At 41.2% G+C, this 17,227-nt stretch overlaps 1 protein-coding gene across 1 annotated transcript; it reads right to left on the bottom strand.

The window, feature by feature from the left end:
* Positions 1-4,654: 4,654 nt before the first annotated feature.
* Positions 4,655-12,698, bottom strand: LOC127251552 (uncharacterized). The gene is made up of 3 exons (XM_051275286.1): positions 12,649-12,698; positions 12,206-12,565; positions 4,655-4,717 (listed from the first exon to the last, which is right to left on the bottom strand). Exons 2-3 carry the CDS (start codon positions 12,500-12,502, stop codon positions 4,655-4,657), a joined length of 360 nt encoding a protein of 119 aa, XP_051131243.1. The 5' UTR covers positions 12,503-12,565; positions 12,649-12,698.
* Positions 12,699-17,227: the final 4,529 nt, after the last annotated feature.

Here is a 17,227-nt window from a genome sequence, read left to right as displayed (position 1 = left end):
GCACTTCAATTAGAACTATAGAGCACAAAGTAAGTATAATCTATAACATGCTATATAATATAAACGAAAAACATTGAAAAAACAAAAGCGCTATAAAATACTAATTTCGAACACTCTACAACAAATACGAAAAGCACTCAATTAGAACTATAGAGCACAAAGTAAGTATAATCTATAACATGCTATATAATATAAAGGAAAAACATTGAAAAAACAAAGCGCTAAATGTACTAATTTCGAACACTCTACAACAAATACGAAAAGCACTTCAATTAGAACTATAGAGCACAAAGTAAGTATAATCTATAACATGCTATATAATATAAAGGAAAAACATTGAAAAAACAAAAGCGCTAAATGTACTAATTTCGAACACTCTACAACAAATACGAAAAGCACTCTGATTAGAACTATAGAGCACAAAGTAAGTATAATCTATAACATGCTATATAATATAAAGGAAAAACATTGAAAAAACAAAAGCGCTAAATATACTAATTTCGAACACTCTACAACAAATACGAAAAGCACTGCAATTAGAACTATATAGAGCACAAAGTAAGTATAATCTATAACATGCTATATAATATAAAGGAAAAACATTGAAAAAACAAAAGCGCTAAATGTACTAATTTCGAACACTCTACAACAAATACGAAAAGCACTCAATTAGAACTATAGAGCACAAAGTAAGTATAATCTATAACATGCTATATAATATAAAGGAAAAACATTGAAAAAACAAAAGCGCTAAATGTACTAATTTCGAACACTCTACAACAAATACGAAAAGCACTTCAATTAGAACTATAGAGCACAAAGTAAGTATAATCTATAACATGCTATATAATATAAACGAAAAACATTGAAAAAACAAAAGCGCTATAAAAGTACTAATTTCGAACACTCTACAACAAATACGAAAAGCACTCAATTAGAACTATAGAGCACAAAGTAAGTATAATCTATAACATGCTATATAATATAAAGGAAAAACATTGAAAAAACAAAGCGCTAAATGTACTAATTTCGAACACTCTACAACAAATACGAAAAGCACTTCAATTAGAACTATAGAGCACAAAGTAAGTATAATCTATAACATGCTATATAATATAAAGGAAAAACATTGAAAAAACAAAAGCGCTAAATGTACTAATTTCGAACACTCTACAACAAATACGAAAAGCACTCTAATTAGAACTATAGAGCACAAAGTAAGTATAATCTATAACATGCTATATAATATAAAGGAAAAACATTGAAAAAAACAAAAGCGCTAAATATACTAATTTCGAACACTCTACAACAAATACGAAAAGCACTGCAATTAGAACTATATAGAGCACAAAGTAAGTATAATCTATAACATGCTATATAATATAAAGGAAAAACATTGAAAAAACAAAAGCGCTAAATGTACTAATTTCGAACACTCTACAACAAATACGAAAAGCACTGGAATTAGAACTATATAGAGCACAAAGTAAGTATAATCTATAACATGCTATATAATATAAACGAAAAACATTGAAAAAACAAAAGCGCTAAAAGTACTAATTTCGAACACTCTACAACAAATACGAAAAGAACTCTAATTAGAACTATAGAGCACAAAGTAAGTATAATCTATAACATGCTATATAATATAAAGGAAAAACATTGAAAAAACAAAAGCGCTAAATGTACTAATTTCGAACACTCTACAACAAATACGAAAAGCACTGCAATTAGAACTATGTAGAGCAAAAAGTAAGTATAATCTATAACATGCTATATAATATAAAGGAAAAACATTGAAAAAACAAAAGCGCTAAATGTACTAATTTCGAACACTCTACAACAAATACGAAAAGCACTTCAATTAGAACTATGTAGAGCACAAAGTAAGTATAATCTATAACGTTCTATATAATATAAACGAAAAACATTGAAAAAATAAAAGCGCTAAAAGTACTAATTTCGAACACTCTACAACAAATACGAAAAGCACTCTAATTAGAACTATAGAGCACAAAGTAAGTATAATCTATAACATGCTATATAATATAAAGGAAAAACATTGAAAAAACAATAGCGCTAAAATGTACTAATTTCGAACACTCTACAACAAATACGAAAAGCACTTCAATTAGAACTATGTAGAGCACAAAGTAAGTATAATCTATAACATGCTATATAATATAAATGAAAAACATTGAAAAAACAAAAGCGCTAAATGTACTAATTTCGAACACTCTACAACAAATACGAAAAGCACTCTAATTAGAACAATAGAGCACAAAGTAAGTATAATCTATAACATGCTATATAATATAAACGAAAAACATTGAAAAAACAAAAGCGCTAAATACACTAATTTCGAACACTCTACAACAAATACGAAAAGCACTGCAATTAGAACTATATAGAGAACAAAGTAAGTATAATCTATAACATGCTATATAATATTTTGTTACGTACGAAATTTAGAATTAGGTTAAAAGCCCAAGGTAAAAAGAAGAATGGGCCTGGCAATAGAGTTGATTGAACTGACTGAAGGGTACCATGAGGAAATCAAGGGAAATAGGTTTATTACTAAGGAAAGTCCTCAGGTCGGAAGGTCTTCAGGTCGGTAGGTCCTCAAGACGGAAAGTCATTAGGACGGAAGGACCTCAGGTCGGTAGGTCCTCAAGACGGAAGGACCTCAGGTCGGAAGGTCTTCAGGTCGGTAGGACCTCAAGACGGAAAGTCATTAGGACGGAAGGACCTCAGGTCGGTAGGTCCTCAAGACGGAAGGACCTCAGGTCGGAAGGTCTTCAGGTCGGTAGGTCCTCAAGACGGAAAGTCATTAGGACGGAAGGACCTCAGGTCGGTAGGTCCTCAAGACGGAAGGACCTCAAGTCGGAAGGTTTTCAGGTCGGGAGGTCCTCAAGACGGAAAGACCTCAAGTCGGAAGGTTTTCAGGTCGGGAAGACCTCAAGGCGGAAAGACCTCAAGTCGGAAGGTTTTCAGGTCGGGAGGTCCTCAAGACGGAAAGACCTCAAGTCGGAAGGTTTTCAGGTCGGGAAGTCCTCAAGGCGGAAAGACCTCAAGTCGGAAGGTTTTCAGGTCGGGAGGTCCTCAAGACGGAAAGACCTCAAGTCGGAAGGTTTTCAGGTCGGGAGGTCCTCAAGTCGGAAGGCCCTCAGGTCGGGAAGTTCTCAGGTCGGAATGCTGCGGCAGAACCAACAAGTCAGATGGTTTGCAAGTCGGGAGGATTGGCAGTCGGACCCATACTATTGTAGATTGGCAGTCGGGCCTAAAGGGCGGAAGGTCTGTGGTCGGCTCAAAGAGTGAAATATAGGGATAATTTTGGTCTGCTGAGGACACGTGTCAGCAGGAGAGGGGTTGGAAGACGGTTGGGAAGGAGACGTTGTAACCGTTCGGGTGACGGTTTTCGGTACGGTTTCCCAGAGAATATTTAAAGGTTTGAATCATCATTTGGCAAGGTATCTTCAATCAACTTCAACAAAGCAAAGTCAGATTTGGGGATCACCACTTTAAATTTCAGTCTTTTATTTTCCAGTTTATTTTCTGTACCATACAGTGTTTAGAGATTCCTAATCTCAGGCACTAATTAATCAAGTTTAAGGATATTTTCTATATCTTTGAATTTTACTTTATTTTTGTTGAAAAAATACATCAACAAATTGGCGACCACAGTGGGAGCAAGACAAAATTGCTCATTCCAATTCCGGCGATAATTTCATACGTCTTAGATCCGGCCGTATCATCGGAAGGGTCCATATGGCAGGTTCACAACCTCAATCATCTTCGGCACCGGTGGGAGAATCCGTTCCACCACCTATTGTGCCAAATGCCGGGGAAATCCCACAACCACCAACTGATTGGTGGTCTTATGTTCAACAAATGAACAACCAGCACGCCTTGGTTATGCAGAATATGTTGCGTGAGCAACAAACGAACATGTTGCGTGAGCAACAGAGTCTGATGCAGAACATGATAGATCAAGCATTGTCAAGGGTTAGTCTTCAACCCACTCAAACTCCACCAGGAGTATCACCGTCCAGACTACAGACAAATTTCGCAGGGCCATCATTCGTGGATAGTACATTCCCAAGTGCCACAAATCCCAACCGAATGGATAGGGGAAAATCTCCTCTGACTTTTCCCAACACAGTTCCACTGGGACCAAGGGTTACCAATCCGCAGACGAACAATACAAGGGAGGACAGGCCTGAAGGATATATACATGATCCTATTCATATTCCTGTGCAGGATCCGTTCCATGTTCCTGATCATCAACGCTTTCATGTAGATCCTGATGAGCTTGCACATATATTAAGGGATCAGTATGGATTAACTCCTCAGATGGCTAACCGCCCTGCATATCAGAAACCTTTCCCAGAAAGAGTCATTAATGAACACCCTCTCCCAAGGAATTATCGACCACCCGATTTTCATGCATTCTCAGGGGAGGACGGATCTTCCACCATAGAACATGTTGGTCGGTTCACAGCACAATTGGGAGAAGTTGGTAATAACCCTTTTTATAAGTTGCAATTGTTTGGTTTATCTCTTACTAGAACCGCGTTTTCGTGGTTTGCAAGTCTGCCCCCTGGACAAATTCAGACGTGGGAAGGACTGGAGACGGCATTTCATGCTAGATTCTTCAATCCTTTACCGACTGTTTCTTTAACAGATTTACTGGAATTGAGGCAGTATCCAGAAGAATCTGCTTCACAATTTATAGAAAGGGTGCGATTGATGAAGGGACGATGTCCTACGGTAATCAGTGAGAAAGAGATGACCAATTTAGTGGTCCGGAATATGCATACTCGCTTAAGAAAGGCACTCACTGCCCTGGATGTTGAGGATTTGGCAAGTCTTGCATCCAAGGCAGGACGTTTAGAATCTTTGTTTAGAGAGGAAGATCAGCATAACAGGCGTAATAGAGGCCAACATATGGCGAGTATGGGAACAGAAACATGTGACTTTGATTTTAATCAATCAGAAGAGATGGCAGCCGAAATCCTTTCTGGGAAACCTTATGTATGCCCTAAATTGAAGCCAGTACCAGGATCTGAAGGAAAGAGCAACCGACCTTTGATAGTTCGAAAGCTGATGAAATCTTTGATATCCTACTGACTGATGGGCAGATCCGTATTCCAAAGGGGCAAAGATTGGCCACTAAAGAAGAAATCAAAGGGAGACCATATTGTAAGTGGCATAATTCTTTCACACACAATACAAGTCAGTGTACTCATTTCAGGAAGGAAATTCAAAAAGCCATCAAGACAGGTCGGCTCAAATACATCACTCTAGGTGTAGACCAGCAACCATTTCCGAAAGTAACAACGGCAATGGTTGACATCCAACCAAGTTCGGAAACAGGGAAAAGTTCGGCCAATGATGGACATACAGGGGAACGAACTCAGACAAACCCCGGAACAAAAAGGGAAGTCAGCCAAACAGTGGCCGACCGGAAGAACGACTCAAAGTTGTTGAAAGACCAGTCGCTGAAAAATGGGACCGACCAGACGGTTCGTTTAATGTGGAGGTGAAAGAAAGGGTTGTAGTACGTGACCACCCGACCAGAAAAACAGGTCAAGTCGGGCACAATTGGGCTCGAAATAAAAAGCCTTTACCCGTTGATATAGATCCTCGTTTCCCAGGTATGAATCGTACACAGATTCGCAATGCCAAACGCAGGTATGCTGCAAAGTATGGGAAACGAGTTCCTTCAGCAAAACAACTAACCGACGAACAAAAAGCAACCGACCACTTGGCAGGAGATCAGTCCATTAGAGTCTTTACAGAACAAACGACCAACGAGCAGGGAGCAGCCATTCAATCTCCAAAAAGTCGGTCCAATCGGGTCTGTTCAGGAAAGCAACCGAACGACCGATTAGGTGCTTCCGACTATACCAAAAGAAGTTCGTCGGGACAGGGGAAAGGTAAAGGAATGGCAGATGAAATAATTAAAGGTTTTAGATGCCAACATTGTGAACGAATCAACATCAATCCATCTCTTGAAGAATTCCGTATTGAATCTTTGACGGTTCAATCTCGGGATATGACAAAGGAAGAAGTAGTAACTACAGAGGAAAGTTCAAGATCTGTTAAATCTCGTCTGGGACCACGAATCCCTTGTCGAATGACAGAGATTAATCAGATGAGTGATGAACCGATGTGGGCAAGTCTGGTAGATGATACTCTGGACGAACCTTTATGGGCATTCTTGGCAGATGACGAATTAGAGGAAACAGAGTGGGCAAAGACTACAGATTCCGAGCCTCAAACGGAGGCACCTTCGATTGTGTTTCCTCCTATTCCAGAGGGTGCGATCTCCCATTTGAAACCTCTGTATGTTAATGCTCACATTTGTGGGAAACCAATCACAAAGGTTTTCGTGGATAATGGAGCAGTCTTTAATGTTATGCCATTGAAGACCCTCAAGAAGTTAGGGAAAGGAATTCATGATCTGTCTCCTGTGGAATTCGAAATGACAAGTTTTACAGGGCAGCCGACTAAGCCTGAAGGCATGATGGTTGCCACGATCGAGGTCGGGCCAAAGAAGATCTCCACTGTTTTCTTTATTGTGGACGCAGATACTACATACTCTCTCTTGCTGGGAAGAGACTGGATTCATGCCTCTCAATGTGTGCCATCAACCTTGCACCAACAATTAATGTTCTGGGAAGGAAATCAGGTCTTCAAAATGGAAGCGAATGATAATCCATTCGATGTGACAGAACAAGTTGAAGAGTCAGTGTTTTATTCCAGTCAGGTGGCTCCGATGTCTCAGTTGTATATGGCCAGGGAATACCCAATCAAGGGTTATAAAGTCACTGGCCAGAACTCGATGTTCTATTAAAAGAACACCTTTATTGTATGGCTCATGATAAAGCCACACCCATTCCCATATAATTTGTTTGTTATGGAAGATACAAGCTTAGAAGTATGTAGTTCTCTTATTAATAAGTTCTATTTAAAGCAATTATTACATAAAGCAGAAAATAGTAAAGAGATTCTGGATGTTCACCTCCAAGAAGATGAACAATTTCGTTGGCCCGACTTATTAGAAAAAACAGAACCAACAGCTTCATCACAAGACCCATTATTGGAGTTTAATTTAGGAACCGAATTGGTTCCAAAAGTGATCAGGTTAAGTGGTTATTTGTCTAAAGAGCAACAACAATGATGCTCGAAGTTATTAGAAACAACATTGATTGTTTAGCATGGGATTATTCAGAGATGCCTGGTTTGACAAGAAGTCTAATAGAGCATCGATTGCCTATCAAAGAAGGTTGTAAACCTTACAAACAACCTCCAAGGCGAATGAGCCCGGATCTGATGCCTCAAATCAAGGAAGAAATCCAAAAACTCCTCAAAGTGGGTTTTATTCAACCTTGCCGTTATGCGGAGTGGCTGGCTAACATTGTGCCAGTGGTCAAGAAAAATGGTAAGATAAGGATATGCATCGACTTCAGGGATTTGAATCTAGCTACCCCTAAGGACGAATATGTGATGCCTATGGCCGACATGTTGATAGATGCAGCAGCAGGGCATAAAATCCTTAGTCTGATGGATGGTTATGCAGGTTATAACCAAATATTTCTGGCAGAAGAAGACATTCCTAAGACAGCATTCAGATGCCCAGGGGCTTTAGGTATTTATGAATGGACAGTCATGCCATTCGGGTTAAAGAATGCAGGGGCAACTTACCAAAGAGCCATGAATTCAATCTTTCATGATTTAATTGGCAAATCTATGGAAGTTTACATTGATGATGTTATTGTTAAATCTGCCAGTTTTGATGAACATTTGAGAGATCTTGAAGAGGCATTTGAAAGAATGAAGAAGTACAAGTTGAAGATGAATCCAACCAAATGTGCTTTTGGAATATCAGCCGGGAGCTTTTTAGGATTTTTAGTTCATGAGAGAGGAATTGAAATCGATGCCAATAAGGCTAAAGCCATTCTTGATAGTCGGCCACCCAAGACGGTTAAAGAAATCCAAAGTCTTTTGGGTAAGGTGAACTATTTGAGGCGTTTCATTTCTAATGCTGCTGGCAAGGTCAGACCCATTACTAAATTGTTGCAAGCTGGAAAAAATGCCTTTGAATGGGGTCCCGACCAACAGACGGCTTTAGATGCTATCAAGCAGGCATTGGTTCACCCTCCAGTCTTGATGCCTCCTAAACAAGGTCGGCCACTCAAACTTTATTTGGCAAATACATATGAAGTGGTTAGCTGTTTATTGGCACAGGATGGTGATGACGGGAAGGAAAGGGCAATCTACTATCTCAGTAAAACCCTTACAGGACCAGAACTGAATTACACTATGCCAGAAAAAATGTGTTATTCATTGGTCTTCGCTTGTACTAAACTCGAGCATTATTTGCTGCCCAGAAGAATTGAGGTCATATCAAAGGTGGATCTCATCAAATTGATTTTACAGAGACCTACTATGAAGGGCAGACTCATGAAGTGGGCCATCAAATTGGCTCCTTTTGATCTTCAACATTCCCCTTTGAGGGCAGTCAAGGGACAAGCAGTAGCCGACTTCTTAGCAGAATTTTCACAAGTCGGGTACTCTCATTGTGATAGCGTCCGACCACTTGTTTGTTCATCATATTTGAATAATCTACAGGTCGGATGTGTACCTTATATAAGTACCAGAACATGGTTGATGTTCTTTGATGGCTCTACCTCTGGAAACAAATCAGGGGCAGGGGTCTTTTTGCAAGGACCTGATGGTCAAAAGATCAATTTGCAACTACGATTGGAAGCCATGACCCATAATTCGGCAGAATATGAAGCTTTAATTTTGGGTTTGGAGGCTTTAATAGCCAGGAAGGTCCAGTCTGTAATCATAAGAGGGGATTCTCAATTAGTAGTCAACCAGGTAAACAATCAATATGTTTGCAATTACCCTCATCTTCGCAGATACAGGGACATTGTGGGTCGGTTACTGACAAAAATCTCAGAAGTAATAATTGAGTTCATTCCGAGGAAAGAAAACCAACGTGCTGATGAATTGGCTCAAAGGGCATGTAAAGGAATTCTGGAGGATATGTGGTCGGAGGTCAAGTCGGGCATAGAAGAAAAGACAGACCCAATATGTGACCGAATGGTCGGGCAAGAGACTGTCGGACAGGACCCCGACTACGAAGTTGTTGGACAGGAGCCCGACTGCGAAGTTGATGTCAGGCAGGAGTCCGACGGCGAAACAGTGCCCGATTGGAGAACAGAGCTTATCATGTATTTACAGAATCCAGGTGCGAGTGTTTCGGTTGCGACACGATTGAAAGCTTTACGTTTTCAATTGATAAATGGAATTTTGTATAAGAGATCATTTGAAGGTCTGCTTTTGAAATGTTTGGGGTCTACAGAAGCTCTAGAGGTAATGACAGAAGTACATGGTGGGATATGTGGAGCTCATCGGGCAGGTCTCAATATGAGATGGGCCATTCATCGTTTGGGTTTTTTCTGGCCAAAGATTTTTGAAGATTGCATACAATTTGCCAAAGGCTGCCAGGAATGTCAGAGACATGGAAATTTAAACCATTTGCCAGTAACCGAATTGCAATTCTTGGCAAAACCATGGCCTTTTAAATCATGGGCTATGGATATTATTGGTAAGATACATCCTGCTTCATCGAAACATCATTGTTTCATATTGGTCGCGACTGACTACTTCACCAAATGGGTAGAAGCAGTTGCTTTGAAAAATGTGGATCAGAAAGAAGTGATAGACTTCGTTTTGAATCAAATTATTTACAGATATGGTATTCCTCAGTCTATAACAACCGACCAAGGCCTGGTTTTCACAGGGGAAAAGTTCTCTAGTTTCTTGGCAGAATTCGGGGTTCGATTACATCATTCTTCACCTTATTATCCCCAAGCCAATGGACAAGCGGAAGCAGCAAATAAGATTATTATTGGGATTATAAAGAAGATGGTTGAAGGGAACCCAAGAAAGTGGCATTTGTTATTGTCTCAGGCTTTATGGGCACATAGGAATACCAGAAATACGGCCACAGGGTTCTCACCTTATCAACTCACGTTTGGCCAAGATGCTGTTTTACCAGCCGAAATCCGAGTATCATCTGGCCGAACAGAGTTTACTGATGGTGATCTTACAAAAGAATACCAACAACTTATGATGCAACAGTTAGAAGATTTGGATGTTAACCGACTTCATGCGATAAGTCGAAGTGTGAAACAGAGTGAAATCAGAGCAAGGAGTTACGGAAAGAAAGTTCTTCACAGGACATTTCAAAAAGGAGACCTAGTTTGGAAGACCATCCTTCCTACATATAAGAAAACTGACCAATTGGGAAAGTGGTCACCGAATTGGGAAGGACCATACATTGTTCAAAAAGATATTGGGAATGGCGCTTTCATTATTGTAAATCATGAAGGTAGAAGAGTACATGATTGTATTAATGCTAAATATCTGAAGAGGTATTATCCTGCCTTTTCAGATAACAAAACTGCCTGAAACAAATATTATTCAGAACCCATTTATGGGGTTCGGGTTCGAACCTATTTAAAGGTTCATTTCTGTTAGTCATCATGTATTTGTGAGAAATTTTCTGCCTCTGAATCAGACTTTTCATCCCAGTGAGTGGATATTAGTTCTGGTTCTTCTTCAATAAGATCTTCCAAATCTGGTCGGTACCTTTCCCATTGGCTTTGCATTTCGTCTAAATCTTGATGGGTACGTGCTTGCATGTCTGTTATGGCTTGATGTTCACGATCAACAATGGTCCGTAATCTTGAGAAGACTTTTCGTTGATTGGAAAAGATGTTATCCCAACCAAGATCTGGAAGTATAGTTGCTGCGTGATTTTCTATCATTTCCATGTGGTGATGGAGATCAGGAATGCGGCTAAGGATGTCACGAAGAGGTTCATACCCCTCAATGACTTTTTCCATCAGGCGGATGACGCGATGAATGGTTCTTCTTCCTCGTTGGGAGAATCGGAATTTGAAGTCTAGTTGCTTGAGTATATGTAACAAGTCTTCTGCATGGCCTCCAATAGGGTGATTACCCACAAAGAAGGGTTGAAGAACACCTTCCCAGTTGCTTGATGGAACATGAGGTCGGTCATTCGCCATGTTTGTTAACACTTCAAGTGTTGTGATTTTCAAAATATGCCTTGGAATGTGTTTCTTAAAATGTGAGAAACAATGTTCTTTTAAAGAAGGAGTTTGTTTCTATTCCTACAAAGTTGGAAATTGAAAGGTGATCCTTGTTTTGAGAGAAGAAAGAAAAAATGGATTACTAAGTCATATATTGTTACAAAGGGGGAAGTATTACAACAATGCCCCTAGGGCAGTTTTTATATGGGTCCATTTGATTTCATCCCTGGATAGCCTTCTGGTATTGGCAGCCGTCTGATATCTTATGATGAATTGGGATCGGGCTTGGGTTTTTAGCTCTTGATCCAATTCAGCCTCATTTTTGGTATACTTCTCAAGCAGACGCTGTTCATTGGTAATTTGCTTATCCAGGGTAGACTGTTCTTTCCTCAGCTCCCGCAATTCTGCCTCCTTTTTCTGAATAGCTTCATCAACTTGAGCTTTCGTGCTAAGGAGACCACCCAGCCTTCCAGTAGTCTGCTGAAGGGATTCTCGGGTCTTAGCCAAAGAATTCTCCAGCGTTGTTTGATCGAAGTCGGGCTGGGGGGTTTCGGCTGACAGGAGTCCAATGACTAGCACTTCAGTCTTGAGCTCTGTAAGTCTTTCCATCAGCCGATGCAGAATGGGGACGGCTGGCGATTCCGTTGGAGTGTAAAAAAGAAGGCCACCAACCGTCTGAATGAGTTTGTCCAATAAGTCGGATCTCAATTCTGACAGGGGATGGTTAATGGCCTCAGTGAATATGGTTCGGGCCTCCGCCGGAACCGGAACAGTCGATAGGACAGCTAAGTCCGAAGGCCCCTGCAAGTCCTACAATGTCAATAAGTATTCCAAGGGAGGTGCAAATTGGTTCAGATAAGATATGTGTTACCTCTGGGCGGACTGCTGTCAGTGAGGGGGGCAGCAATGAGGTCGGTCGAGTAGGGCAGACAGCTGGTATAATAGCAGCCGACTCGTCGGCTGCTGCGAATGGTCGCTGAGGTGCCGACCTGGGTCCCTATGGAAAGTGGTATATGAAACAGTTAGTGTTTCTGAAAGAAACATTGTAGCATGGATTGGTTTAATCTTACCAAATTCACAGAAGTCTCCGATTCGGACGAAGACATTTCTTCCATTTCTGGAGGTTGGATTGCCGCAGGTGGTTCTTCTGCCTGCCACTCGATGGCTAGAGGGAGCGCCGCTGCTGGTTGGGCGGCTGCAGGTTGGGCGGCTGCATCTAGAGCCACTGCAGCCGGGATCTCTGGGGCACCTTCGATTTCGGGATCAGCAACATCAAGGATGTCGTTTTGAGGGTCAGCTTCGGCGAGGGCAGTTGGTCCTTCCTTCGAAATGGATGAGTCTGATGCCATGTATGGCGGTTGACCCATCTGGGAAGTTGTCCCCTCACTGTCCGAAGAGACCCCTGCTGCTGATTCGATGGGTGAAGGTGTCTGTGAAAAATCATGGAAATGTTGTTGTTAATATATCAAAGTTGATCATTAGAATCCTAAGTATTGCTGATGAGAGAACTTACTGGTTCTATAGGCACTGCTGGTAAAGATTGCCTCCTGGTCGGGTGCCTGGCCCGACCGCTCCTCGGTGCGGGAGGAAGAGTTTGCCTCCTCGTCGGGTCCTCCGCCCGACTGCTCATTGGCAAAGTGAGAAGTGGAGTAGGGGTTTGGAGAGGAACTGCCTCAGTCGGGACCAAAGGTTGGTCGGCTGGGGCTGGCGTCGTTTGTGTGGTCGGTGCTGCCAAGGTCGGTTCTGGTGAATGATAAGTGAAATCAAAGTTAAGATATAGTGAATTGGTTCACGGTTTTAAGAAAAATTACCTATTCGGGGTCGGGTCCTTGCTGACGTCCTAGTAGTTCCAAGGTCCGCTTGAGCTTGCTGGTCGGCCCCAGAGGTCGGGGGTGTTTGCAGCTGGGAAGCTTTCCTTTTTCCGATTCCCGGGGCGGCTGTTTGTTGTTGAGTGCTAGTATGTCTAGCCGCCCCTAGAACCAATCCTTGGGGTGGAAGGAGTATGTTCAGCAACCGACCCTCATCAGGGGAAATCAGGGGCCATACAACCGACCACCATTCATTGAAAGTATCTACAGTCTCAGGGTTGGAGCGGAAAGGAATATACGAATTGGAAATTATATACGTGGTGAGCTGGGAGATATAAGAAGGGATTGAATTTGGTAGGACTCGTCGGTCGGGACTTTGAAAAATTATATGCGGACAAGCGACGGGTCCAGGGATACCTTGGCAACAGCCGAACTGGCGCGCCATGAATTGAGGTTCATAATTAAAAGTGTAAAAGGTTTTCTGCCCCTTTTTATCAAGTTTTTTGCTACTAAAAAGAGACCTGGGTTTGAGGGCAACGTCCCAGGCAAAAGGATAAGTGGGATGAGGACAAGGCTCAGGAGTCGGAAGGGTTTGGTGCTGGAAAGGGCCAAAAATGGTCGGGAGCATAACCCGCATACTTTTTATACATAGAAAATCGAGAGTTACTGCGGATATCTGTTAAAATTGCGGTTATTATTGGATCGGAAGATTGGAGTTTATTGCGTCCTGAGCAGAGTCGGTTGAGGGCTAATCCCAAATGTTTTTCAGCTATTGGCATAGTGGGCGGAGATCCTAAGTTGAACGCGTTAGGGAAGTAAAGACGGAACCAAAGTTCTAAAAACCAAAAAGGACCCGATGCAGCAGTGTCTAATTTTCTACTATCATTATCTGTTAGACGAAGGCTAACTCTAGTAAGTCCTTCAAACAGATTGGCTAAAAACAGGGTGCCAAGGGAAAAGAACCGACCTGACGCGATATGAATGGCCAGGTCGAGATGAGAAGGAAGAACACATTTGGAAGGGGAAACAATGATGTACCTACAAAGCCAAAAAAGGATAAAGGCAGTATGCTCCCGGTCGGTCACAGGGGTCCCTGGAGCCCCTTTGGTCGGTTGCGAACTTTGTCCAACCCCATTCCTTCACACCTTGTAAAGACCACCCTGGATGGTCTTCTGATGGCTCCTGCCCATCTAGGGCTCCCATCACAGGGTCTTCACCCACGACTGGGAGATGCGCGATCATTGCCACATCCATAAGAGTTGGACCAAAGGGGCCAGAGGGTAGGAGGAAAGTCCCATTTTCCGCATTCCAGAAGGCAGACATGGCCAAGAGCACCTTCTCATGCAGGTTGATAGGCATGGTGGATAGTAGTATTGCTTGGTCGATTTTTTGAGATCGCCATTGGGTCTGGAAGTGTTCTGCTACCCGTCGATACCAAGCGCGGTAAGGATCTTTTGGGTCCGTGAGATGGGTTTTGATGCTATCTCGAATGCGAACTGCTTGGTAGTTAGGATTGTTGATAGCCAGGGAATTTCGGGATTCCAAAACTTCCCTCATTCGATTTGAGTCTTCAGGAGTAGTGCAATATGGACGGATCGTCGGAGTTAGTACTTTCGAGGCTGAAAATGGGCCCTCCGGGAGGGTTCCGTCGAAGGGAAGGGCAGGAATGTATTGATTCGCCATGGTTAGAGTGTTTTGGGATTGTGATTCACAAAAGCTTGTATTGCGGAGAAGGAAGTTAATCAGGAGTGTTGCAGTAACTGGTGCAGTTGCTAAGGGAGTTTTTCAAGAGGGTGGTGATTTATGAACTTCCAAACATTGATTGTTAAATGGCGTTTGAAAGTCCCTTGGCGGCGGGCAAGTTGTTACGTACGAAATTTAGAATTAGGTTAAAAGCCCAAGGTAAAAAGAAGAATGGGCCTGGCAATAGAGTTGATTGAACTGACTGAAGGGTACCATGAGGAAATCAAGGGAAATAGGTTTATTACTAAGGAAAGTCCTCAGGTCGGAAGGTCTTCAGGTCGGTAGGTCCTCAAGACGGAAAGTCATTAGGACGGAAGGACCTCAGGTCGGTAGGTCCTCAAGACGGAAGGACCTCAGGTCGGAAGGTCTTCAGGTCGGTAGGACCTCAAGACGGAAAGTCATTAGGACGGAAGGACCTCAGGTCGGTAGGTCCTCAAGACGGAAGGACCTCAGGTCGGAAGGTCTTCAGGTCGGTAGGTCCTCAAGACGGAAAGTCATCAGGACGGAAGGACCTCAGGTCGGTAGGTCCTCAAGACGGAAAGACCTCAAGTCGGAAGGTTTTCAGGTCGGGAGGTCCTCAAGACGGAAAGACCTCAAGTCGGAAGGTTTTCAGGTCGGGAAGACCTCAAGGCGGAAAGACCTCAAGTCGGAAGGTTTTCAGGTCGGGAGGTCCTCAAGACGGAAAGACCTCAAGTCGGAAGGTTTTCAGGTCGGGAAGTCCTCAAGGCGGAAAGACCTCAAGTCGGAAGGTTTTCAGGTCGGGAGGTCCTCAAGACGGAAAGACCTCAAGTCGGAAGGTTTTCAGGTCGGGAGGTCCTCAAGTCGGAAGGCCCTCAGGTCGGGAAGTTCTCAGGTCGGAATGCTGCGGCAGAACCAACAAGTCAGATGGTTTGCAAGTCGGGAGGATTGGCAGTCGGACCCATACTATTGTAGATTGGCAGTCGGGCCTAAAGGGCGGAAGGTCTGTGGTCGGCTTAAAGAGTGAAATATAGGGATAATTTTGGTCTGCTGAGGACGCGTGTCAGCAGGAGAGGGGTTGGAAGACGGTTGGGAAGGAGACGTTGTAACCGTTCGGGTGACGGTTTTCGGTACGGTTTCCCAGAGAATATTTAAAGGTTTGAATCATCATTTGGCAAGGTATCTTCAATCAACTTCAACAAAGCAAAGTCAGATTTGGGGATCACCACTTTAAATTTCAGTCTTTTATTTTCCAGTTTATTTTCTGTACCATACAGTGTTTAGAGATTCCTAATCTCAGGCACTAATTAATCAAGTTTAAGGATATTTTCTATATCTTTGAATTTTACTTTATTTTTGTTGAAAAAATACATCAACAAATATAAAGGAAAAACATTTAAAAAACAGAAGCGCTAAATATACAAATTTCGTACACTCTACAACAAATACGAAAAACACTGGAATTAGAACTATATAGAGCACAAAGTAAGTATAATCTATAACATGCTATATAATATAAACGAAAAACATTGAAAAAACAAAAGGGCTAAAAGTACTAATTTCGAACACTCTACAACAAATACGAAAAGCACTCTAATTAGAACTATAAAGCACAAAGTAAGTATAATCTATAACATGCTATATAATATAAAGGAAAAACATTGAAAAAACAATAGCGCTAAAATGTACTAATTTCGAACACTCTACAACAAATACGAAAAGCACTTCAATTAGAACTATAGAGCACAAAGTAAGTATAATCTATAACGTGCTATATAATATAAACGAAAAACATTGAAAAAACAAAAGGGCTATAAAATTACTAATTTCGAACACTCTACAACAAATACGAAAAGCACTCTAATTAGAACTATAGAGCACAAAGTAAGTATAATCTATAACATGCTATATAATATAAACGAAAAACATTGAAAAAACAAAAGCGCTAAATACACTAATTTCGAACACTCTACAACAAATACGAAAAGCACTGCAATTAGAACAATATAGAGAACAAAGTAAGTATAATCTATAACATGCTATATAATATAAAGGAAAAACATTAAAAACAAAAGCGCTAAATACACTAATTTCGAACACTCTACAACAAATACGAAAAGCATTGCAATTAGAACTATATAGAGAACAAAGTAAGTATAATCTATAAAATGCTATATAATATAAAGGAAAAACATTGAAAAAACAAAAGCGCTAAATGTACTAATTTCGAACACTCTACAACAAATACGAAAAGCACTCTAATTAGAACTATAGAGCACAAAGTAAGTATAATCTATAACATGCTATATAATATAAAGGAAAAACATTGAAAAAACAATAGCGCTAAATGTACTAATTTCGAACACTCTACAACAAATACGAAAAGCACTTCAATTAGAACTATATAGAACAAAGTAAGTATAATCTATAACATGCTATATAATATAAATGAAAAACATTGAAAAAACAAAAGCGCAAAATACACTAATTTCGAACACTCTACAACAAATACGAAAAGCATTGCAATTAGAACTATATAGAGCACAAAGTAAGTATAATCTATAACATGCTATATAATATAAA

This window comes from Andrographis paniculata, unplaced genomic scaffold, assembly GCF_009805555.1.
Source record: "Andrographis paniculata isolate CXL003 unplaced genomic scaffold, ASM980555v1 Contig128END, whole genome shotgun sequence".
In the NCBI taxonomy this organism is placed as follows: domain Eukaryota; kingdom Viridiplantae; phylum Streptophyta; class Magnoliopsida; order Lamiales; family Acanthaceae; genus Andrographis; species Andrographis paniculata.
The sequence above is the reverse complement of the archived record's forward strand: the minus strand, read 5'-3'. Positions and strand labels throughout refer to the sequence as shown.

Bases quoted from the DNA above. Each gene is read 5' to 3' on its own strand.
- LOC127251552 (XM_051275286.1), bottom strand. From the start codon at position 12,502: ATGGGTCAACCGCCATACATGGCATCAGACTCATCCATTTCGAAGGAA. The intron at 4,718-12,205 runs GTAAGATTAAAC...ATTGTGAAGCAG, and splicing joins CGGAGACTTCTGTGAATTTG to ATTCTTCTGGATACTGCCTC.